The sequence below is a fragment of the Medicago sativa genome, chromosome 4 (assembly GCF_051527215.1).
Source record: "Medicago sativa cultivar Bolivia chromosome 4, Bolivia_mono, whole genome shotgun sequence".
NCBI classification, from domain to species: Eukaryota; Viridiplantae; Streptophyta; class Magnoliopsida; order Fabales; family Fabaceae; genus Medicago; species Medicago sativa.
In genome coordinates, this window is record NC_140752.1 from 55,794,102 (window position 1) to 55,819,824 (window position 25,723).

The following is a 25,723-nucleotide window of genomic DNA, read 5'->3' on the forward strand; positions in this document are numbered from 1 at the left end:
CTATAGACTAATATTTTTTTTTTTTAAGGAAATTGTACACTAATATTATTATGCTATTTTTTTTAAAGAAAGATTATCATATATTATTTACACCTTTAATATTAATTTTGTCTTATACGAATATTGATAATATTTGTTAAGGACGAATATTGATTATATATTATATATATATATATATATATATATATATATAATTAATATATTATAATATTGTTTTTTACATCTTGATTAATTTTGTCAAAAAATCTTGATAATCGCGGTTTGATTCTTTAATTTTTTTTGTTAAATTAAAACTTTTTAAAAATTCTATAACTGCTTATGTAATGTCACATCCAAACACTTCAATTTATGTAAGTACTTTTTAATGTACATATCCAAACATAAAGAGCTTATCGAGTATAAGAGCCTATGATGTAAGCTCTAATGTTATAAGCTCTAATGCTATAAGCATCTATATAAGCTGTTTATCCAAACGGAGCCTAAGTTGAGATCTCGGTCTCTCCTTTTTGTTTAAAGAAAGGTCCATTAATAATCAACCATTAATCAATGATGATGTGATTGTCAACCATTACATGTAATCAGTTTTACGCTTTAGTATCCACCTAATATTCATATCAATATTATTTTGTTTATTATTTACAAAAATACATATTTTATTTTAATAATACAATTTATATTTACTGAATACTTAATTTTCCATTTGGTTTTTACAAGGGATGTCACCAATATAAAATTAAAAAAATAAAATAGTTCAGAGGTTTAATTACAATTTTAATATTTTTTTTCAAATTTAAAAACAATTTAAAAATTTCAAAATATTTTCCTTCAAAAACAAAAAAAAAATCAAAATATTTTATGATCTACAAAATTAATTAAACCTTTAATTTTTAAAAAGAGTAGTCCAAAGTAAACAGAAATGATAAAGGATTAGCCAAGGGAGTGAGTAGGGTGAGGGGGTAAGGTTCCCGTTCTAGTTCTATCCATCTATCTAAGCTGTGCTGCCATGGATAGCATTAGATTTGTCTCCAATTCTTACACCTTTCAATTCTCCAAAACCCCTTCATTTTCTCCTTTCCCAACCGCTTTTTCTACTTACACCCCCTCTGTTTCATCACTGAGAGCTTCTCGTACTGCTACTACTGCTACTACTACAGGTTACCATCTTTCTTCATTTCTCTCTTATTTTGCTGCTATAACATTAATTTCGTCATTTTTATTTTAAAGTTAGCAATTTAAGATATGATGATGTATCTTATGAAGCACATACTCAGAAACCTTTGATACTTAGACACCGATAATAATTTGAGAAGATAGAATATAATTATATGTGTTCGTGTCATTATTTGTCGAACTCCGATGAGTAGTTCCTTCTGCTTCAGAGATACAATATTCAGTTCGGAATTTGACATATTTGTATATATATAACATATCACTGTTTGTTAACTTAGAGAGCATTATATTTTCTCTGTGGACAAATTAATTGAACAACTGCAATAACCATGTCTTATTCCAGTAAGTTGGGTCGGCTACATGAGTCAAACAATGCCATAATGTTTTATCATATATCACATTTTTATAATATTTTGTTTTTGGTGTTTTTAATCTTGATCTTTGCTGACTAGCATGATCACCTGAGAATATGGGGATGTGATGCGATTAGTTAAAAAATTTGTTTAAAAGACTAACATTATGATTTGATTATGTATGAAATTGCCTTAACCCCCTTATTAATTTTTTAAGTATATGTTTGATTTTTTGGTTCAAAAAAAAGTATATGTGTAATTTTTAGAGTTTAGATAACCAGAGCATTGGATTAGAAAGAAGAGAAGTTTGAAGTCTTAGTTTTCTTGGATGAATACCTTGTTGACTATGAAGCACGGATACAGATACGGACACGGACACGGATACCAGACATGACACAGACACGACACTCCGACACCGCTAATAATTTGAGAAAATCACATAATTCAGTGTAGTTATATGTGTCGGACACGTGTCTGACACCGGGACACAGCTAGTCTGAGGAGTGTTTGTGCTTCATAGTTGTTGATATATTCAACTCAAGGGTTCTTCTAAATAACTGTTGTCAAGAACAGGCTTCTGTTATTTGATCGGGAATTTAATGGCCTCCTTGCTTATATTTCATACTGTAGATAATTTCAGTTCTGTTTTATTTGTTACTGTAACTATGATTCCATTAAAATAAGTTGTTATATTGTAGAATTCATATTTGGGTTTCAATTTTCTCCCTAGCCCTTAATATTAAAACCTAATCAGGTGTGACATTCTTACAATGTTGTTAAATGGCAGTCATGGCGCTGCCAAGGTGGAATGATGTGGTAGATTTTTTTGACAACTCCCACAGCCAATTTGTGAAGGGATTCCTGCCATGGCGGTGCCATAGGCTGCAATAGCGTGTTTGTATAGCGGCTTGTTAGCCTTCCGCCATCAACAACACTGCCTTCTAATCACTACTTTCTTTTTTATTCTAGGGCCTTCTTTTCTTTCTATTGAAAATACTGTTAGATGCAAAACTATTCATGAACTTTCTTTCGCTTAACGGCTTAATCTTTTGGGAGAACTGGCCGCGATGTGGTATCAGCGTCTCTTTGACCGAGTAATCAAGGTAGCTGAGCATGAGCATTATCCTCACCTCAAGCCCCCAAAAGCAAGGCTTTTGCATGAGGTGGCATAAATGAAAGTTGAATTTTAGCACCCGATAGCATTGCAGGGCCGATCCAACCTTTGAGCTAGTGAAGCAAGGGTTTTAGGCCCGCCAATATTTTATTTTTAGTTTAATATACATATATAGGACATAACAGCTTATGTTAAAAAAGGGCCTCTGGTCTAATGGTTAAAGCTCTTAATTTTAATTAGAGGAGTGCTAGCAACACACTCTGTAGGCTTCATATTATAACTTTAATGGTTTTTTCTTATTTTTCATAGTAAGGTTAAACTTCATTAGATTTAACTTAAAGCCTTGCATTAACATTTGCTTCATGCCTACAAATTTGTTGGGACGGTGCTGGAGCTTTGTCCACTATTCATCAGTTGTAGAGTTTGGCAAGTAATTCAATGTTGTAGTTTCTTGAAGTAAATGTTCTGCCACCATTATTTCTATCCTATCCTTTGTGCACCTAAAAAAATTATACTTAATCATTGACATGGTAACCTATGTTTTCATGTCATTGGCATTCTGTTTCTGCTGAGAGCTAATTGGTTGAAATCCATAATTTTAGTGAGTGATGTAGATGAGGATGTCTTGCAAACATTTTTGAAGGATAGAGAATTAAACGGTGATTTTGTATCAAGAACTTGTGATTTAATATGGCGAATGGATTTCAGAAATTCTGGTGATTATGATGTTAGTAAGCTCAATGACGACAACAATGCTCAACAAATAGAACAGGTGCGAATTTCAAACTATTCTGATTCAATTTTATAGTATTGAGCGTGTGAGTTTTGGACATTCTATGCCTTGTACCGATCCAGTTGCGAATTCTTTGTCTGGTTTCTTTGATCAGGCAATTCAGTTTCATGTCATTCTTCTAATACTTGTAGATCGTAGAGACTAACAGTGATGGCGGTTTTTTGAAACTTTCAAGTACCCAAGAGTGGTTATTAGGCGACAATTCTGCACCAGTAAACAGGAAGATGACTGCAAAGGTATGGTTTTCATTTTTTATTTGGATCTGGTGAACATTCATTTTCTTGTGTATGACATTATCCCTTAACAAAATAGTTGTAAACTGAATGTGAAATTGATATATTTTTTCAAATAATTTTCAAGTTTGTCTTTTTTCTTGGTAAGTAAATAATAATTCAATCATTTTATAATATTTGATGCTTCACTTCATATATCAACAGACAATTCTAGACAACAGAGCAAGACTCAAGAAACTGAACGCGCTCAAATACCAATCTGTATGATACCTCTCTTGACTCAGTATGTTCTTTATTTGCTAAAGTCGGTAACACTTACCTCAAGGCATGTATGTTTTGATCAGTAACTATTGTTCTGATATTGTTTACCCTGCTGATTTTTTATTTTTTTTAAAAAAAAAAATTTTAGCTCAAGAAAGAATTACTACTTCTCTCTGTGGGTATTGGATTGGGTTGTAGCGGATATTGCTTGATAGTTTTTTCCGTACAGGTAAACTTCACATTTGTATACCTTTGTTTTTCCAGTCTCGTCAACTCACTATTATAATTCATAACTAGATCAATTTAATGCTTCTTACCGCTCAATTATATTCTTTGTTCATGATAAGATTAAGTTTAGATGGATGCTATTTCGATGTCTTATCATAATGGTTTAACTTTCACCATCATGGTGTAAGTTCCAAATTATTTCTCTCATCTTATAACAAAAATATGCACATCCACTCATGTTGTCTAAGTGCGTAAATTTTTTGTTGTGAACTGATTTTAATGCCCGCCTTTTCAGGCTGCTATAAGTTATGCGATTGGGGTCCTTTTCAGGTTTGTTATTGCATTTTACTATATTCCATCTTCTTGAATTTAACTAGATTTATGCTTGCCTCAAAAGTATAAAATTTTCCAAACATCACATCAGATAAGTTTATGAGATTACTTTTGATGTACTGTAAGTGTAAATGTTTTGCACTGTCAACCGATCACAAACTAGCATTTGTATGACTTTCAAGTAAATATGATTAAAGTTAAATAGGGGGAGCCTTGGCGCAACGGTAAAGTTGTTGTCATGTGACTGAAATGACAATTGCTCTCTGTGGTTCGAATGAAAATGAAATACGTAGCTGTCAATCTTTGTTGCTTATTTTGGTACTTCACTGATATACTATTTTCAATGCAGTTGCTTGTACCTTCAGCTCCTGTATCAACATGCAGACACCATATCCAGTGAAACCGTTCCTCAAATATTCATGAAAAAGAAGTCAAAGAAGTACGGCCGAAAACTTTCACTTTGAATTTGTTTTAGTTGAGCCAGTTAGCGTTCTCTGTTGTTAACGTTCTCTTATCTCTTGTTTTGGTCAAAAAATATTTCATAACCAGAATTGGTATAAGAAGCGAAGATCTTAGTGATTCTTTCGAGAAAACAATCAGGGGTAGCGGTATAGCACTTTCATCTCCAAGGCTTGTGATCCCGGCTGCAATTTATGGACTTTGGGCTGTGTCTCATCAGTATTTTATCAATGACTTGTTGGATTTTCAGGTAAACCTTGGAAACATCAAACATGTGTATCAAAAACCTCATTTTCTTGAGGGATTTAGATTGCATGCAGTCTGAAATCTGTCCATTAATGCAGTCAGGACCTTGGTAGCTGTTGGATCAAGTTCGAACGATCCATATTTTAAGTTTGGTATTATAGATTTACAAAAGAAAATCAAAATTTGCATGTTTTCTGCAGCTTCCAATTTTTATCCAACGACCAACAATGTTCTGACTGCATAAATGCACGAGTGTATAACTTCATGCAGTCCAAATCCCTTTCTTGAAAGCGCTTTACTATTCAACTATCGTTTAACACGTTGGTCATTTTGATAACTGTTTCGTTCTCCCTCAGCTTGTGCCAGCCATGTTTGGGATGTTTGTCTACAAAGCTGCTGCTCTTGTGCAAGTTTATAGAGACAATAAAGACTTAGGCTTTGAATTTCCAGAAGAATTTTGAAGGCTGAGGTGGCTGAAATATTTACTTTGCCATGTTCAGCAGATCACACTATTATTCCCTACATCCTCAAATGTTGGAAATGACCAGCTGCATCCGGAACTAAGCACTACTTACATTTATCCTGTACCAAAAAAATGTAAGTTTGTAGATATTCTACTTGGCCGTTGTTGTACACTTATTTAAGGCACCGTGTTTTTGGTTCGACATACATGTGATCATGAGAAGTCATCCAATGTATATTATTAGAGGTAACTGAATATAAATATGGCTACCCCTCCCCTATGAAAGCATCCGCCCCTGACTAGAACCTCGATCTTGATTAGAAACTAAGATACATACTCCAACAAACACTAGATAACAATAATTTACAAACTCCCAATACAAGCTAAATTTATAACGAATACACATCCTACAAGAAACAATTTTGCAATAAACAATATTACAAACTCCCAATGTCTGCAACTAGAATTTAGAATAACTCCACAGAAAACAATTCTTCATGTTAATCCATTAAAACAATCCACTAGATACACCATGCTATATACTGCTCTAAAACTGTACTCCCAGTGTAAATGAAATTTACATCACAGACTATGTGCGAAATCTGTCACAGTATCCAGATTGCAGAATCCTGATCAAACCAAATTGCTCACATCGACAGTTTAGAAACGTGACATACAAGCAACAACTTCTAACTCAGAAAGATGTGGTGCCAACTAAATGTAAGAAAAGGATAATTGTTTATAGAACAATACCCTCTAGTTTCCACGAGGCAAAATGGAAGGGGAAAAAAATGCCTTTAAGTTTCAGTCTACATGAGCACATAATCCCCTTCAAAAACATATGAATCCAATTATACAAAATTAAAATATCCCTCAATTACAACACTTTGAGCTGAGGCCATGGGACATAAATTTTGCACTTTTACCCCTTGATCTAAGTTCTTTAATGGCAGTAGAGGATTATTCTGAATACATCCATTCCAAACTGGCAAAACTTCTGTCACAAATTTACTGTTACACCTCTTAATATCTTCATTAACAAGCTCTTCATATATATTTGGACTTGAAGTTACTGCAAATAAATCATCTCAAAATTCAAGGGAATGCATCTTTCTTGGACTTGAAGTTACACCACAACTCTTCATCATTTTAGGGATCAACATCACCATTAATCTTGAGGCATTTCAAGGAATAGCATAGGTAGAATACTTCCTCCAAGGTTAAATCACACAAGCATCTGGATTGAACTAAAGATGAGTGAAATTGTGATATAATCTTTGACATTGGTTCATTAAGTGCCTCAGCTTCTGCATCCTTTATGCTTCATGAGGGATGTTGGGTTGATTTTGTAAATGGTCATTTGGATTTGCTATGCGGCATAAATTCTCAGAGTCCACATATTTTTTTAATGCAACTTCAATGAAGCTATAAATACTAGGGGTGTCAAAATGGATGGATTTGAATTGTAATGGATAGATGAAAACAATTCATTAATGTTTAATGTTATATTAGGGTAATTTACTTGACTTCATTCTCTGTATAGAAATATAACACTAAACAGTTCATGAATTTGCTTTGGTAACTAATCTTCAGTGCCAAAATCTTTTTAGTGTTGTTACAAAAATATTCACTTCACTCCCTTCATGCAAAATGTCTACTTTTGATGCTGATGGTGCTTTTTAATGCCCTTGCTGATCTTTGCTCAAAGATTTTCTCCTTTACATTATGTGTACCACCTGTGTTTCTAAGTTAAAAGTCAATTTTCGCCACAGCATAACCAAAGTTACTGTTTTTTGGTTCGCCACAGCATAAGTGTACCTCCTTTACTTGTATTGTATTGTATTGAAAACTGTAACCCCTTTCTAAGTTAATGTAATTTCAGAATCAATTACATTATTGCTTTATGCTTTTCGTGGAATCAAGTTTAGATAGCATAATCGCTTTAACTTTGAGCAACCCAAGTATTAGTTCGATTCTTCCTTGATCTTATCTTCTTCCACCTTTGCTTTAACTTTGAGCAACCAAAGTGCTTTATCTGATTGCTTTCACTTTTGCTTTCTCATTTCCATACCAAAGTTAGAAGCTCCTGTGCTTTGAGCTTTACCTGATTGCTTCAAAATCCAATCAACATGGCAGAATCCCTCCTCTTCGGTGTGGCAGAGTCATTCATTGGAAAACTTGCATCCGTTGCTGTTGAAAAAGCTTCTCGAGTGTTCGGTGTCTATGGTGATCTTCAAGAAATCAGAAACACTGTCTCACTCATCAAAGCAGAGTTGTTGGACGCTGAACAAAAGCAATGGCAGAATCATGAGCTACGTGAATGGCTGAAACAGATTAAGCGGGTCTTCTACGATGCTGAAGATGTAATCGATGATTTCGAATGTGAGGCCTTACGAAAGCAAATCATCAACACGTCAGGTAGCATGAGAAGGAAGGTAAAACGTTTCTTCTCAAATTCTAATCCTCTTGTTTATCGCCTTAAAATGGCACATCAAATCAAACATATCAAAGAGAGATTTGATAAGGTTGCTGCTGATAGGCATAAGTTTGGCCTTCAAATCAACGATAGCGATAATCGTGTTGTAAAAAGGCATGAATTGACACATTCATATGTGAGTGATTCTGATGTGATAGGCAGAGAACATGATAAACAAAAAATCATTGATCTGTTATTGCAAGATAGCGGTGATAGTAATAGTCTCTCTGTTATTCCTATTGTTGGAATTGGAGGATTAGGAAAAACTACACTTGCAAAGACAGTGTTTAATGATAAGAGTTTAGATGAGACTTTTCCATTGAAGATGTGGGTGTGTGTCTCTGATGATTTTGAACTTGCAAATCTGCTTGTTAAAATCCTCAATTCAGCTAGTGTTAGTGGTTCTGTTGCTCCTAACCCAATTCACCAAGAGAAGTTTAGAAACCTTGATTTGGAGCAGCTACAAAATCATCTGAGAAATGAGATTGCTGGTAAAAAGTTCTTGCTTGTCTTGGACGATGTATGGAACCAGGATCGTGTCAAATGGGTTGAGTTGAAGAATTTAATACAAGTCGGTGGCGAAGGAAGTAAAGTCTTAGTGACTACACGTAGCCACTCAATTGCCAAAATGATGGGGACCAATACATCATACATTTTGAAAGGTCTCTCGAGAAAGGATTCGTTGTCAGTATTTGTGAAATGGGCTTTTAAAGAGGGAGAAGAGAAAAAATATCCAAAATTGTTGGAGATTGGGAAAGAAATTGTACAAAAATGTGGAGGGCTTCCTTTGGCCCTTAGAACATTGGGGAGTTCTCTATTCTTAAAAGTTGATGTAGAAGAGTGGAAGTTTATCAAGGACAGTGAAATTTGGGATTTACCACAAAAAGAAGATGACATTTTACCTGCTATCAAATTAAGTTATGATCAATTACCTTCTTATTTAAAAAGATGTTTTGCTTGCTTCTCCCTCTTTGAAAAGGACTTTCAATTTACTAGTTTTCATGTTCATGTGTTATGGGAGGCACTTGGTTTTCTTCCACAACCAAACAGAGGTAAAACCTTGGAAGATATTAGCAATCAGTTTCTGCATGAGCTTTGGTCAAGATCATTCCTTCAAGATTTTGAAGACAAGGGTGCTGCTTGTGCATTTAAATTGCATGATTTAGTGCACGATCTTGCATTGTATGTTGCAAAAGATGAGTTTCAATTGTTGAAATTTCATAATGAAAATATATCAGAGAATGTTCTTCATCTGTCATTTATTGAAAATGATTTGCTTGGCCAAACACCAATTCCTACTGGTCTAAGAACTATCATATTTCCTAAGGGAGCCAACGATGAAGCTTTCTTGAACATTTTGGCATCAAGGTGCAAATTCTTGCGGGTTTTCCAGTTAATTGGTTCTACATATGAGAGCTTGCCCTCCTCTATTGGAAAATTAAAATTTTTAAGATTTCTCAATCTTGTGAATAATAAAGAATTGAAGAGCCTCCCTAATTCAGTGTGCAAACTCCAGAATCTGCAAACTTTGTATCTCCATGGTTGCATAAACCTTCAAACATTACCCAATGGAATAGGAAATTTGATCAGCCTACGGCAGCTATCTATAACTACAAAACAATTTAATTTTCCAGACAAAGAGATTGCAAAGTTGACATCTTTAGAATTATTATTTGTCCAAGATTGTGACAATCTGAAGACCTTGATGCTTGAAGGGATACAACTTTCTAATCTAAAGTGGTTGAGAATTTCTTCTTGTGGGAATCTACAGTCTATGACACTTCATGTTTTTCCCAACTTAGAGTGTTTAGTGATTCGTAATTGCCATAAGTTGAAATTGCAATTAGATAACGATATCCCGAAGTTAAAGCTGAAGTTGCTAAATCTTATATCTTTGCCACAACTTGTGAGTATTCCTAAATGGTTGCAAGGATGTGCCGACACATTACTCACCTTGGATATTGTTGACTGTGAAAATCTTGATGAGCTTCCTGAGTGGTTATCCACTCTTGTTTGTCTCAATAGACTTGTTATTCTAAATTGTCCGAAATTGCTTTCGCTTCCTCAAGACACACATTGCCTTCCAAACCTTGAAAATTTATTAATTATAGGTTGTCCTGAATTATTTATGAGATACCAGCCTGGAGTCGGACATGATTGGCACAAGATATCACACATCAAACAAGTGAAGGTTGACTCAAGAGAAGCCAAAATTAAAAGGAACAAGTGAAGGTTGCTCAAGAGAAGTCAAAATTAAAAGGGATTTATAGATATCCCGATCAAGATTTAAAGGTATTAAAATGCTTGTCTTTTTATTTTCTTTTTTGTAATAATAAATTGTTTACAAGACTTGTTTTTTTACTAAGCATGCATGATTTATTTTGTATGTTTGTATTTTGCTGTCTAAGAATAATTGTATATTTTTTCGGAGTAATCCGACCAAATAGCTCAAAAATTGGATTTTTGATTAGAACATGGTAGGAAAAACTAACAATGACCAAAAAACACGAGGATGGGGTTAGAATTGTTAGAGTGGTTAGTATGGTTCTTAAACTGGCTATATATATGTTACAAGAAGGGTGTTTAGTTGGTGTTCGAATTTTATAATCCGGAAATGAAAAACAAGGAACACACCCTAGTTTTTGGAGTGTTCGGATTCTATAATCCGAATCAGTGAAAAACTCATTTTTCACCCCAAAACAGGGGGAAAACTCATTTATGATTATAGAATCCAAAAACTTCATAGGCATTTTTGTAAAAAAAATAAAAAAAAAATAGAGTGCGCGAGAAATGAACAGGGTAGAAAAAAGAACAGTCTTGTATTAATATCTATTCTCGCACAAGTCTCACACTTACGATTCAACCCAATATTTTGAGATCCAACCAAAGAATACTCCTCTAGTCCAAGCTTAACATTCCATGGCTTCGAAAGATGAATGATGAAAATAAGGTTAATTAATTTGATCTATTCAAAATGGAAATAAATTCAATATTCTACATTCTAACTGTGTTTGTTTCATTTTAGGATGGTGAAATGGTGATGCAAGTCAATGAAGATGTTAGAAGTTGAAATTTAGTTTGTTTATCAAATCATTTAATTGGACTATCTAGTGATTTTAGTGAACTATCATTATAATTTATATTTAGAATTTATTTTGTATCATTTTAAGTGAACTATTTGGTTTGTAATTTGAGATTTAAAATTGTGTGCTAAAGTTTGTAATTCTATATTTAATATGCAATATGTTGTAATTTGAGATTTAATATGCAAGTGAAACTGATTTAGAATGCATGCTATCAGCAGTAAAGCTAGAAATATTTTAATGAGGTGGCCACATATAAAGAATTTTTCTTAAACTAATCTAACTAGGCAGGAAAAGAAAACTGACAATACCTATTACTTATATAAAATGTTCTTTATAAAATATACACTTGATTAAACAAGAACAGATTATACCAAAAATACGGTAACAACAGATTGTACCAAAAAAAGCCACAATAGAATAGCGAATTGTACCAAAAAAGCAACAACAAAAGAAATAAAAACTAATAGTAGTTATATATGAAAATTGAACTTAGCAACCCTTCAAAGACTCAAATTCATCCATAATTACATCTGACCTAAACTGACTTGCAATGTCCTTTTCAATGTAAATAATCAAGCTATTTGCAAGAAAATCATCTATCATTTTATTTCTTTGTTTTGTCTTGAGAATTTTCATTTATGAGAAAGCTCTCTTCGTTGTTGATGTGGAGATTGGGAGTGTTAAAACAAGACGAATCAATCTATCAATTAAATGATAACGCATTGACTTCCTCGATCCTACTTGGAGATTAGGCGTGTTAAAACAAGATGAATCAATCTATCAATTAAATGAAAAATGCACATGAACTTGGAATTTTCGAAACTTGGTTTTAATGAACGAAATGATGAGATTATGACTTGTCTTCTGTAACAATGAACTTAGAATAACCAAGTAGGATTAATATGACCTTGAAACTTGACTTTTGTGAGAAAAAAAAATGTCAAAATGGATTAACTTTGGAATTTTTAAACGAACTTTGGTGAAATGTTGAAATATGACTTGTTAGCTTGCAAATGACTTATGTTCATGCTAACATGTTGGATTAGGATTGAATTGAGGATTAATATGCATGAGAAATGATGAATTATGTGAAAATGTCAAAATATATGATTTTGTGAAAATAGACGAACTTTGGTAAAATAAGGAATTTTGATTTGATAACTTTGTGAAAATAGATTTAGTTTTAACTCATCCTTGTCTTTTTTGAGGAATTAACTCTAATTGTCTAACCAATGTTTTTTTTTTTTCTTTCTAACTTTAATTGCATTTCTATTATAAAAAAATAAAGTAGAAAATACACACTCCATCCAAAGACAATGATAACCACCAATCTCATTTAATATTTATGATAAAATTTACATAAAATCTATCATTTGTGGAATTATGAACTATAACCCAATAATTCAAATTATAACAATTGTGAGTAAAATGTCTAACCATATGTATCAACCGCAATCGACAACTTTATGTTCTTTTTAAAAATTATAAATAATATTCGAACAAATTATTAAAAAACCTCTTAACAAAGTATTATAAAAACTAATAATTTGTATTCAAAGGGTTATGTACAACAATGTCATGACTCCTAGGTCGATAAATATTGAGTTTACGAGAATTGATTTTGTTATCTAAAAAACGTAGCGGTGCAGCTTGTTGTTCGCTTACCTTCTATAATTTACCATTGACATATAAATATAATATATGGTATTTAGTAACTAAAAAAAAAATCCAGATACATAGACAAAGACATTTCTTTTATACATTTCTTCGGTAAACACCTTAATCATCGTTGTTCTCTTTATGAGTGGGGGTGGAACAAATTCTCGGTTGGAACCTGTAGGATCCAGTGTAGGTGTCAGAGATGGATTCGGCATGTGCAGGGGTAGGGTGGTGCCCAAACTTTTGTTTTGTGTTTTTCTGCAAATCACTCTATATATGGAAATTTTACAAAACCATTATTAAACCAAGACTCGAGTTAATCAGTTAAGAAAAACTTTTCAATGTAAATTTTGAAGCATGAATCGAATCAACCCTTAAAAACATTTTTACCATGATTCAAGTCAACAAGTTTGGAAATTTTTCAAAATAAAAAAATTTGACCACGTGACTCAAGTCAACCCAACCAAAAATATAAATTAGATTTTTGAAAACATGCATGAGATGAAAACGATTTTCCTAAGTTTTTATGATCAAATAAGATTTTGAGAGATACATCTTAGATTCAATTCTAGTCTATCCTAGTTTTGACATCAAATCAAAACCTAACTTATTCTAATTCTAAGAGGAGCATGCATCCACACACAATACCTAAAACGATATAGTGAACTAAGTCATAATAATTTTAAGCAAAAAGGGTCTAATTAGGACTTAAGCATAAAGTACTCTCTTTATCTTCAAAGTATCTGAAAAGCTCATTACATTCACATTTGTACTCATGTGCTATAATACCACGCAAATGCGCAATACATCTTAACCAATTTATATGAGTTACAAGGAATACACATCCTAACTAGTCTTTCTTTCATATCAAAAACCACTTTTATATCTTTGTTTGTTGAAAATTATTAATTGGTTAATTAGTGTTTTTAAGTAATGAGTGTGTGCATATGTATGTATGTAGTATGTATGTATGTATGTGTGTGTGTGTATATATACACACACATATATGGAATTTGCTAGAACACACCCACTAGTTTTTATGTGGGAGTGTTTTAGCAAGCTACACATTAGGGTGTATTTAACTACTTTTTAGTTATAACTTGCTAAAACACACCTTCTAAAAAATAAGTGGGTGTATTCTAGCAAATGCATATAGGAGTTGCTAATGTACACCCACTTATTTTTTTAGAAAGAGTGTTTTAGCAACATTCACCTTAAGATGTATTTAACAACTTTTTAGTTATATATAAAAACTAGTGGGTGTATCTTAGCAAACCCATATATATATATATATATATATATATATATATATATATATATATATATATATATATATTAGTTGGTGTCTTTTAGTAAATGTTCATTGAATAACTTGCTAAAAGACATTTTGCTAGAAGACACCTTTTATGAATGTGTCTTTTAGCAAGTTATTCAATGAACATTTACTAAAAGACACCAACTAATATATATATATATATATATATATATATATATATATATATATATATATATATCAAATATATTAATTATTTAATGTATGATCAAGAATCTAAACCAAATATATTAATTATTTAATGTATCTAAAAAGTAAGTTGTCTCTTGTAAATAGGACCTACAAAATTGAGTAAACCTTTGCTTTTTGCTTTTTTAAGAAGAGTAATCCAAAGTAAACCGAAATGATAAAGGATTATCCAAGGGAGTAAAGGTTCCCGTTCTATCCATCTATCTATGCTGTGCTGCCATGGATAGCATTAGATTTGTCTCCAATTCTTACACCTTTCAATTCTCTAGAACCCCTTCATTTTCTCCTTTCCCAACCGCTTTTTCCACATGAGCAATGCTAGCTACAGTCGCTTTGCCAAACGCTTTTCAACACTTGCTTTACCATTGGTACACGTCATCCTCATGGAAAAAAGTTGTAACTGGAAACCGATTGATTTAATATAATTTTAAAATCTGAAGTCTTTTAATTAACTTTCTTCTCCACTCACTCAGCGTGTTCCTCAAAGTCCAAGTTGATGTTTACAGACACACGACGGCAACGGCCTTTATTGTGGACTGTGGAAATTAGATCTTATAAAAATCAGTGAATACATAATATGAAGCAGCAGAATACACATCGACGACAACCGCCTTTGCACTGTGGAAATAGATCTTATAAAAATCATTATGATGTTGAAGAGCAGAATACGTAATCTGAAACGAAGTAAGATCTGACTGCGTTTCGACGGTTTCGATAGGTTGACTGTGGAGGAGTTGTGTAGATGAATAAATAGAGAGAGACCCTTTTTCTAATATCAAAGAAGATTTTGTAATATTCAAAGATGAAATAACCCATATGTGATGAAGAAGCAGTATGTGTGTGTTTCGCTTGACCCTGTGGTGTTTGTGTTTGAGCAATAGATTTGTTGTTGATTTTAAGATGTAACAATGGAGTTTTTTTTAGAAACTATCATGGAGATCAGTGAATTTTCTTTTCATAGAAAGCCAATAAAGAAAAAGGAACCGGGATAGCCGGTTAGAAGGTATATGGTTTTAAAGAAGTGATGACTTGGACCAATGAATAAATGAGTGTCAAAGAGAGAGTGTGTGAGAGGTTGTCCGTAGCATTCCTCTTTTCCACATACACCCCCTTTGTTTCATCATTAAGAGCTTCTCGTACTAATACTGCTTCTACTACTACAGGTTAGTAACTTTCTCCATTTCCCCCTTCTCGTAGTTCCTTCTGCTTCAGAAATACACTATTTAGTTCGGAATTTGACATATCCTATATATACAATATATCACTGTTTGTTAACTTAGAGAGCACACATTATATACTTTCTCTGTGGACAAATTAATTGAACAACAACAGTAACCACTAACCACACCTTATTCCACTAAGTAGGGTCGGCTACATAGATCAAACAATACCATAATATTTTATCATATATCAAATTTTTATAATATTTTGTTTTTGGTTTTTTTAATCTTTTACTGACTAACATGATCACAAGAGAATACGGCATTGCGAAGTAAAAAAATTGGTTAAAAAACTATTACTATGATTTCATTAGGTATGATATCGCCTTAACCTGTTATTACTTTTTAAGTATATGTATAATTTTTAGAGCTTAGATAACAAGAGCATTGGATTAGAAAGAATAGAAGTTTGAAATTTTAGTTTAATACCTTGTGTCAAGAACAGGCTTCTGTTATTTGATTGGGAATTTAATAGCGTCCTTGCTTATATTTCATATTGTTGATCAATTATATTATCTTTTATTTGTTACTCTAATTATGATTCCATTATAATAAGTTGTTATATTATTGATTTAATAATAGGGTTTCAATTTTTGACCCTAGCCCTTATTGATTAAAGCTATATCAAGTGTGACAATGTTACAATGTTGTTAAATGGATGCCATGGCACCGCCAAGGTGGAATGGTATGGCGGATTTTTTTGGCTATTGTCATAGCCAATTTATGAAAGGATTCCTGCCATGGTGGCACCATAGGCAGCAATAGCGTGTTTATATGGCGGATTGTTGGTTTTCCGCCATCAACGACAGTACGACACTGCATTCTTATCACTACTCTCTTTTGTATTCTTGGGTCTTCTTTTCTTTCCATAGAATATACTGTTAGATGTAAAACTATGCATGAACTTTCTTTCACTTAACGGCTTAAGCTTTTGGGAGAACTTGTCACGATGTGGTATCAGTGTCTCTTTGGCCGAGTAATCAAGGTAGCTGAGCATGAGCATTGTCCTCACCTCAAGTCCCAAAAACAAGGCTTTTGCATGAGGTGGCATAAATGAAAGCTGAATTTTAGCACACAATAGCATTGCAGGGCCGATCCAACCTTTGAGCTAGTAAAGCAAGGGTTTTAGACCCACCAATATTTTATTTTTAGTTTGATATGCATATATAGAATATAATAGCTTATGTTAAAAAAGGTCCTCTGGTCTAATGGTTAAAGCTCCTAATTTTAATCAGAGGAGTGTTAGCAACACACTCTGTAGGCTTCATATTATAACTTTAATGGTTTTTACTTATTTTTCATAGTAAGGTTAAACTTTATTAGATTTGACTTAAAGCCTCGCATTAACATTTGCTTTATGCCTACAAATTTGTTGGGCCGGTGCTGGAGCACTGTCCACTCTTCAAACCCAAAAAAGGTTGTTACATAATTCAACTTGGTAGTTTCTATATTTATTGAAGTAAATGTTCTGCCGCCGTTATTTCTATCCTTTGAGCACCTAAAAAAATTATACTTAATCATTGGCATGGTATCCTATGTTTTCATGTCATTGGCATTCTGTTTCTGCTGAGAGCTAATTGGTTGAAATCCATAATTTTAGTGAGTGGTGTAGATGAGGATGTCTTGCAAACATTTTTGAAGGATAGAGAACTTAACGGTGATTTTGTATCAAGAACTTGTGATTTAATATGGCGAATGGATTTCAGAAATTCTGGTGATTATGATGTTAGTAAGCTCAATGACGACAACAATGCTCAACAAATAGAACAGGTGCAAATTTCAAACTATTCTGATTCAATTTTATAGTATTGAGCGTGTGAGTTTTGGACATTCTACGCCTTGTACCGATCCAGTTGCGAATTCTTTGATCAGGCAATTCAGTTTCATGTCATTCTTCTAATTTTTTGTAGATCATAGATACTAACAGTGATGGCGGTTTTTTGAAACTTTCAAGTACCCAAGAGTGGTTATTAGGTGACAATTCTGCACCAATAAATAGGAAGATGACTGCAAAGGTATGGTTTTCATTTTTTATTTGGATCTGGTGAACATTCATTTTCTTGTGTATGCCATTATCCCTTAACAAAATAGTTGTAAACTGAATGTGAAATTGATATGTTTTTTCAAATAATTTTCAAGTTTGTCTTTTTTCTTGGTAAGTAAATAATAATTCAATCATTTTATAATGTTTGATGCTTCACTTCATATATCAACAGACAATCCTAGACAACAGAGCAAGACTCAAGAAACTGAACGCGCTCAAATACCAATCTGTATGATACCTCTCTTGACTCCGTATGTTCTTTAGTTGCTAAAGTCGGTAACACTTACCTCAAGGCATGTATGTTTTGATCAGTAACTATTGATCTGGTATTGTTTAACCTGCTGATTTTTTATTTTTAAAATTTTAGCTCAAGAAAGAATTGCTACTTCTCTCTGTGGGTATTGGATTGGGTTGTAGCGGATATTGCTTGATAGTTTTTTCTGTACAGGTAAACTATAGATTTGCATACTTTTGTTTTTCCAGTCTCGCCAACTCACTATTATAATTCATAACTAGATCAATTTAATGCTTCTTACCGCTCAATTATGTTCTTTCTTCATGATAAGATTAACTTTAGATGCATGCTATTTCCTATGTCTTATCATAATGGTTTAACTTTCACCATCATGGTGTAAGTTCCAAATTATTTCTTTCATCTTATGACAAAAATATGCACATCCACACTTGTTGTCTAAGTGCGTAAAATTTTTGTAGTGAATTGATTTTAATGCCCGTCTTTTCAGGCTGCTATAAGTTATGCGATTGGGGTCCTTTTCAGGTTTGTTATTGCATTTTACTATATTCCATCTTCTTGAATTTAACTAGATTTATGCTTGCCTCAAAAGTATAAAATTTTCCAAACATCACATCAGAAAAATTTGAGATTACTTTTGATGTACTGTAAGTGTAAATGTTTTGCACTGTCAACCGATCACAAACTAGCATTTGTATGACTTTCAAGTAAATATGATTAAAGGTTAAATAGGGGGAGCCTTGATGGTAAAGTTGTTGTCATGTGCCTAAAAGGTCAGGGGTTCAAGTCGGAGACAGCCTCGTGTGTAAAAAACAGGGTAAGGTTGCGTACAATACAGTGATACACCAATTGGTGGGACCTCTTCCCGGACCCTGCGTATGCGGGGGCATCGGGCTGCCCTTTTTTATGATTAAAGTCAAATGTTTCTAATGATCTCATGGTTATGTCTGATTGACATTATACAAGATCTTTACACTGTCGGTGCATATCAATTAGATATTAAGTTTATTGTTCTCTCAAATTTTAGAAATGCTTTTTTGAATGTGAGAAGCCTATTGAATTTTAAATGGTTGACTATCCCTATTTTAAACCAGTACTGCATGTGTGGATTAAAACAAGCTATTGAAACATCAAACATTATACTATTTTAATCAGGTCAGTTAACTTAATATTTGTTCATGACAATCCCTTTTTGAAATTGTTTGGGTTGCTCAAAGTTAAAGCGATTATGCTATCTAAAATTGATTCCACAAAAAGCATAAAGCAATAATGTAATATATATTGGTCTGACACACACTTATCTTTTCCCTATTACCTTTAATTGTCCTCGTAATAATCTGTTTATATTATTGGAATGCTTTGCTGTCAAATTTATGCAAGGTACATATAAAATCTATTTGGGTTATGCTAACCAGTGCCCTAAGTAGAACACTAGTTAAGGAAACCAAAAATGGTAAGTTTGCATTAAATTTGGCAGTTTTTTAATTTTTCAAAAGTCAAATCTATTACTTTTCACCATTTTCCGATACAACATTTCTAAATTTGTCTTCTTAACCATTTGCCCTAAGGGCATTCTTTAGCCTTTTCCAATCTATTTTGAACCATATTATTTAAACAATATTAATCAATAAAAATCACTTTTAAGTTGACGTATATAAACACAATTTAATTTACATTCAATTCACTTTTAACTATAATTAATTATTATTACGGAAGAACCAAACATATTAACATAACACACACTTGGTATGATTGCTAATCATTTTTTTTTTTTAAAAAAAGATTGAATATTATTAATTCAAAGTCTCATTGCAGTAGGTACATCTTCGAGCCACACCATATTGGGATCAGAATTAAGCGGGTCTTCTACGATGCTGAAGATGTAATCGATGATTTCGAATGTGAGGCCTTACGAAAGCAAATCATCAACACTTCAGGTAGCATCAGAAGGAAGGTAAAACGTTTCTTCTCAAATTCTAATCCTCTTGTTTATCGCCTTAAAATGGCACATCAAATCAAACATATCAAAGAGAGATTTGATAAGGTTGCTGCTGATAGGCATAAGTTTGGCCTTCAAATCAACGATAGCGATAATCGTGTTGTAAAAAGGCATGAATTGACACATTCATATGTGAGTGATTCTGATGTGATAAAGAGAACATGATAAACAAAAAATCATTAATCTGTTATTGCAAGATAGTGGTGATAGTAATAGTCTCTCTGTTATTCCTCTTGCAAAGGCAGTGTTTAATGATAAAAGTTTAGATGAGACTTTTCCATTGAAGATGTGGGTGTGTGTCTCTGATGATTTTGAACTTGCAAATCTGCTTGTTAAAATCCTCAATTCAGCTAGTGTTAGTGGTTCTGTTGCTCCTAACCCAATTCACCAAGAGAAGTTTAGAAACCTTGACTTGGAGCAGCTACAAAATCATCTGAGAAATGAGATTGCTGGTAAAAAATTCTTGCTTGTCTTGGATGATGTATGGAACCAGGAACGTGTCAAATGGGTTGAGTTGAAGAATTTAATACAAGTTGGTGCTGCAGGAAGTAAAGTCTTAGTGACTACACGTAGCCACTCAATTGCCGAAATGATGGGCGCCAATACATCATACATTTTGAAAGGTCTCTCGAGAAAGGATTCGTTGTCGGTATTTGTGAAATGGGCTTTTAAAGAGGGAGAAGAGAAAAAATATCCAAAATTGTTGGAGATTGGGAGCGAAATTGTACAAAAATGTGGAGGGCTTCCTTTGGCCCTTAGAACATTGGGGAGTTCTCTATTCTTAAAAGTTGATGTAGAAGAGTGGAAGTTTATCAAGGACAGTGAAATTTGGGATTTACCACAAAAAGAAGATGACATTTTGCCTGCTATCAAATTAAGTTATGATCAATTACCTTCTTATTTAAAAAGATGTTTTGCTTGCTTCTCCCTCTTTGAAAAGGACTTCCGATTTACTAGTTTTCATGTTCATGAGTTATGGGAGGCACTTGGTTTTCTTCCACAACCAACCAGAGGTAAAACCTTGGTAGATATTAGCAATCAGTTTCTGCATGAGCTTTGGTCAAGATCATTCCTTCAAGATTTTGAAGACATGGGTGCTGTTTGTGGATTTAAATTGCATGATTTAGTGCACGATCTTGCATTGTATGTAGCAAAAGATGAGTTTCAATTGTTGAAATTTCATAATGAAAATATATCAGAGAATGTTCTTCATCTGTCATTTATTGAAAATGATTTGCTTGGCCAAACACCAATTCCTACTGGTCTAAGAACTATCATATTTCCTAAGGGAGCCAACGATGAAGCTTTCTTGAACATTTTGGCATCAAGGTGTAAATTCTTGCGGGTTTTACAGTTAACTAGTTCTACATATGAGAGTTTGCCCTGCTCTATTGGAAAATTAAAATTTTTAAGATATCTCAATCTTGTGAATAATAAAGAATTGAAGAGCCTCCCTAATTCAGTGTGCAAACTACAGAATCTGCACACTTTGAATCTCATTGGTTGCATAAACCTTCAAACATTACCCAATGGAATAGGAAATTTGATCAGCCTACGGCAGCTATTGATAACTACAAAACAATTTAATTTTCCAGACAAAGAGATTGCAAAGTTGATTTCTTTAGAATTATTATTTGTCCAAGATTGTGACAATCTGAAGACCTTGGTGCTTGAAGGGATACAACTTTCTAATCTAAAGAGGTTGAGTATTTATTCTTGTGGGAATCTACAGTCTATGACACTTCATGTTCTTCCCAACTTAGAGTGTTTAGCGATTGATAATTGCCATAAGTTGAATTTGCAATTAGATAACGATATCCCGAAGTTAAAGCTGAAGTTGCTAACTCTTGCATCTTTGCCACAACTTGTGAGTATTCCTAAATGGTTGCAAGGATGTGCCGACACATTACTCAGCTTGCAAATTGTTGACTGTGAAAATCTTGATGAGTTTGAGTGGTTATCAACTCTTATTTGTCTCAATAGACTTGATATTCTAAATTGTCCGAAATTGCTTTCGCTTCCTCAAGACACACATTGCCTTCCAAACCTTGAAAATTTACTAATTAGAGGTTGTCCTGAATTATTTATGAGATACCAGCCTGGAGTCGGACATGATTGGCACAAGATATCACACATCAAACAAGTGAAGGTTGACTTGAGAAAATTCAAAATTAAAAGGGGTTTATAGATATCCCGATCAAGATTTAAAGGTATTAAAATGCTTGTATTTTTATTTTATTTTTGTAAAAATAAATTGTTTATAAGACTTGTTTTCTTTTTTACTAGGCATGCATGATTTATTTTGTATGTGTGTATTTTGCTGTCTAAGAATAATTGTACATTTTTTTCGGAGCAATCCGACCAAATAGCTCGAAAATCGGATTTTCGATTAGAACATGGAAGGAACAACTAACAATGACCTAAAACACGAGGATGGGGTTAGAATTGTTAGAGTGGTTACTATGGTTCTGAAACTGGTTATATATATGTTACAAACAGACTCGGTCTTTATGCTGATACGGTTTAGATTATATAATCCGAATTGTTTTCTCTGAGTTATTGGCACAAGAAGGGTGTTTAGTGGGTGTTCGGATTTTATAATCCGGAAAGAAAAAAACAAGGAGCACACCCTAGTTTTTGGAGTGTTCGGATTGTATAATCCGAATCAGTGAAAAACTCATTTTTCATCCCAAAACAGGGGAAAACTCATTTATGATTATAGAATCCAAAAACTTCATGGGTATTTTTGTTAAAAAGAAAAAATAGAATGCGCGAGAAATGAACATGGTAGTAAAAAGAACAGTCTTGTATTAGTATCTATTCTCACATAAGTCTCACACTTACATTTTAACCCAATATTTTGAGATCCAACCAAAGAATACTCCTCTAGTCCAAGCTTAACATTCCGAGGCTTCGAAAGATGAATGATGAAAATAAGGTTAATTAATTTGATCTATTCAAAATGGAAATAAATTCAATATTCTACATTCTAACTATGTTTGTTTCATTTTTAGGATGGTGAAATGGTGATGCAAGTCAATGAAGATGTTTGAAGTTGAAATTTAGTTTGTTTATCAAATCATTTAACCGGACTATCTAGTGATTTTAGTGAACTATCATTATAATTTATGTTTAGAATTTATTTCGTATCATTTTAAGTGAACTATTTGGTTTGTAATTTGAGATTTAAAGTTGTGTGCTAAAGTTTGTAATTCAATATTTAATATGCAATATGTTGTAATTTGAGATTTAATATGCAAGTGAAACTTGATTTAGAATGCATGCTATCAATGTAAAGCTAGCAATGTTTTAATGAGGTGGCCACATATAAAGAATTTTTTCTTAAACTAATCTAACTAGGCAGAAAAGAAAACTCACAATACCTATTACTTATATAAAATGTTCTTTATAAAATATACACTTGATTAAACAAGAACGCAGTTATACCAAAAATACGGTAACAACAGATTGTACCAAAAAGCCACAATAGAATATCGAATTGTACCAAAAAAGCTACAACAAAAGAAATAAAAACTAATAGTAGTTATATATGAAAATTGAACTTGGCAACCCGTCAAAGACTCAAATTCATCCATAATTGCATCCGACCTAAACCGACTTGCAATGTCCTTTTCAATGTAAATAACCAATGCCGAAGGTGAGAAAAACACAAGAAGAGGGGTTGAATTGTGTTAGTTTTTTCTTCGTTTTCTCCTAATACGAAAACACCGATTAGAAGCGAGATAGAGTTCTACTTCCGAAGTGATGTTCAGACTAAATGCAACGGATAAAACACACACACACAGAGAGAGAGAGAGAGAGAGAGAGAGAGAGAGAGAGAGAGAGAGAGAGATAGGAAAGACACAAAGCAATTATACGGGTTCCTTCCACAAACCGGAAGTAGTCCCGTCCCCCTTGCACTTCCAAGGAGAGTTCACTAAAAATGTAATATACGATTACATATGCTCACTGCTAAAACTAGCAAGAGACTTCAAAATACTCGAGCAACAACCGCAAGAGATTTCCTATGCTCCCGAACACAATCAAGAGACTTCCTATGCTCAAGCACAATTGCAAGAGACTTCTATTCAAACAAACAATTACAAAGAAAAATGTTTGAGGTTGAACACATGATATACAATCGGTGGTGTTCACAATACAAATCAGATACGGACTCTTAAGACTCTATAATTTCTAAGATATGAAAGTTGTTAAGAAATTCTAAATGAACTTTTGATGCGGAACAATTTTGACGAGTTTTGGCACTTATAAATTGTTGTTGAGTCCTTGTCATTCGCTAAGTCTTCACTCCTTTATATAGATGTGTGAAAAAACATAGATCAAGGGGTAAAAGAACTTAGTAAGTTGGGTCGGCTACATGAATCAAACAATGCCATAATACTTTATCATATATCACATTTTTATAATATTTTGTTTTTGGTTTTTTAATCTTGATCTTTGCCGACTAGCATGATCACCTGTGGGAATATGGGGATGTGATGCGATTAGTTAAAAAATTTGTTTAAAAGACTAACATTATGATTTGATTATGTATGAAATTGCCTTAACCCACTTATTACTTTTTTGGCTTAATAGCAGTTTTGCCCCCTTATGTTTCAAGAAGTTGCGATTTTGGCCCCCTAACTAAAATAATTCGATTTTGGCCCCCTATGTTTTGTTGGAACAAAATGGGTTTAACAATAAACCTTAGAGAGTTTTGATGATAACAAGGTATTAAAAATTGACAATTGGACTAGCTTAACATTTGTTCAAGTGTACGGGACCATAGTTTAAAAAGTTTACATCATATAAAGGTTCGAAGAACAAAAAGAGCTAAGGAATCAAGAAAAGGAAGCTTAAAGCATCTGAAGAGAAGTGCTCCCGAAGACAAAGTGCTCCTGAAGATGATGACGTCATCGAATCTGAAGTTCATCGAAGCAAGTTACTCGAAGCAACCTCATCGAAGCCGAAAATCACCGAAGCCGAAGATTCAAGATTTAACACTTCAAAAGTTGTCTATTGGATTCGAAAGCAATGCGTAAGACCGGAAATACAAAGCAACGGTCATTTTGTGAAGATTTGAAGGCATTGGATGCTTATCTTCAAAAAGCGTTGACAAAGTACAAAGTGTACGAAGTGTACAACCACTATCTCCACTACTCTGCGGTGTCCACGCTACAAGACAAGAAAACGGCTCAGAATACGGCTCTGCTGCCAACAATGTTCCTTCACAATAGGAATGGATTTCAAATTGGTTCTTCATAGGACAACAACCATATCGTGCAAAAGATCATTGGTGATTGATCGAAGCTTCAACAACGACTCTTTTGATGTGCCGGTAATTTCACAACGTCTCTTTCACACCTCTATATAAAGGAGTGAAGACTTAGAGATTGGCAACCAATGCAAAACATACGACTCAACTACAATTTACAAGCGCCAAAACTCTGCCGAAATTGTTACGCTTTCAAAGTCACTTAGAATTTACGTTTTCAAGTTCATATCTTAGAAATTCTAAAGTCTTAGGAGTCCGTATATGATTTTTATTGTGAACACCACCGATTGTACATCAAGTGTTCAACCTCAAACATTTTTCTTTGTAATCTTGTTTGATTAGAAGTCTCTTGCGGTTGTGCTTAAGCATAGAAGTCTCTTGATTGTGTTCTTGAGCATAGGAAGACTCTTGCAAAGTGTGCTTGAGCAAAGGAAGTCTCTTCTTTGTGTGCTTCGAGCAATTGTAATCGTAAATTACATTTTAGTGAACTCTCCTTGGAAGTGCAAGGGGGACCGGACTACTTCCGGTTTGTGGAA

At 33.4% G+C, this 25,723-nt stretch overlaps 2 protein-coding genes and 1 pseudogene across 7 annotated transcripts; all 3 read left to right on the forward strand.

The window, feature by feature from the left end:
• Positions 1 to 903: 903 nt before the first annotated feature.
• Positions 904 to 9,387, forward strand: LOC146930001 (uncharacterized). 3 transcript variants are annotated; one of them, XR_015006249.1, is made up of 10 exons: positions 904 to 1,154; positions 3,240 to 3,409; positions 3,562 to 3,666; positions 3,868 to 3,924; positions 4,073 to 4,153; positions 4,448 to 4,482; positions 4,835 to 4,924; positions 5,035 to 5,194; positions 5,547 to 5,787; positions 7,790 to 9,387. XR_015006249.1 is itself a non-coding variant. In XM_085701677.1 (9 exons), exons 1-9 carry the CDS (start codon positions 1,004 to 1,006, stop codon positions 5,649 to 5,651), a joined length of 954 nt encoding a protein of 317 aa, XP_085557803.1. In that variant the 5' UTR covers positions 904 to 1,003; the 3' UTR covers positions 5,652 to 5,938. The 3 variants fall into 3 exon arrangements, 1 of the variants encoding a protein (XP_085557803.1); XR_015006250.1 differs by lacking the exon at positions 7,790 to 9,387 and adding an exon at positions 6,723 to 7,170; XM_085701677.1 differs by lacking the exon at positions 7,790 to 9,387 and having other exon boundaries at positions 5,547 to 5,938.
• Positions 5,647 to 11,417, forward strand: LOC146930002 (putative disease resistance protein RGA3). 3 transcript variants are annotated; one of them, XM_085701671.1, is made up of 4 exons: positions 5,647 to 5,787; positions 7,730 to 10,320; positions 10,362 to 10,421; positions 11,155 to 11,417. In XM_085701671.1, the coding sequence occupies exons 2-4, from the start codon at positions 7,783 to 7,785 to the stop codon at positions 11,197 to 11,199; spliced, it is 2,643 nt and encodes an 880-aa protein (XP_085557797.1). In that variant the 5' UTR covers positions 5,647 to 5,787; positions 7,730 to 7,782; the 3' UTR covers positions 11,200 to 11,417. The 3 variants fall into 3 exon arrangements, with proteins under 3 accessions (XP_085557797.1, XP_085557795.1, XP_085557796.1); XM_085701669.1 differs by lacking the exon at positions 11,155 to 11,417 and having other exon boundaries at positions 10,362 to 10,751; XM_085701670.1 differs by lacking the exon at positions 11,155 to 11,417 and having other exon boundaries at positions 5,671 to 5,787; positions 7,734 to 10,320; positions 10,362 to 10,751.
• Positions 11,418 to 14,732: 3,315 nt separating this feature from the next.
• LOC146930003 (putative disease resistance protein At3g14460) lies at positions 14,733 to 23,190 on the forward strand (annotated as a pseudogene). Its single transcript, XR_015006246.1, has 8 exons — positions 14,733 to 15,559; positions 17,217 to 17,386; positions 17,527 to 17,631; positions 17,833 to 17,889; positions 18,028 to 18,108; positions 18,404 to 18,438; positions 19,729 to 22,122; positions 22,927 to 23,190. The product of XR_015006246.1 is annotated as a putative disease resistance protein At3g14460 (transcript).
• Positions 23,191 to 25,723: the final 2,533 nt, after the last annotated feature.

Excerpts from the sequence above, each read along its gene's own strand:
- LOC146930001 (XM_085701677.1), top strand. The coding sequence starts at position 1,004 with ATGGATAGCATTAGATTTGTCTCCAATTCTTACACCTTTCAATTCTCC. Across the intron at positions 4,483-4,834 it reads GCGATTGGGGTCCTTTTCAG|TTGCTTGTACCTTCAGCTCC; the intron begins GTTTGTTATTGC and ends TTTTCAATGCAG. Across the intron at positions 4,925-5,034 it reads ATGAAAAAGAAGTCAAAGAA|AATTGGTATAAGAAGCGAAG; the intron begins GTACGGCCGAAA and ends TTTCATAACCAG.
- LOC146930002 (XM_085701669.1), top strand. The coding sequence starts at position 7,783 with ATGGCAGAATCCCTCCTCTTCGGTGTGGCAGAGTCATTCATTGGAAAA. Across the intron at positions 10,321-10,361 it reads CACACATCAAACAAGTGAAG|GTTGCTCAAGAGAAGTCAAA; the intron begins GTTGACTCAAGA and ends GAACAAGTGAAG.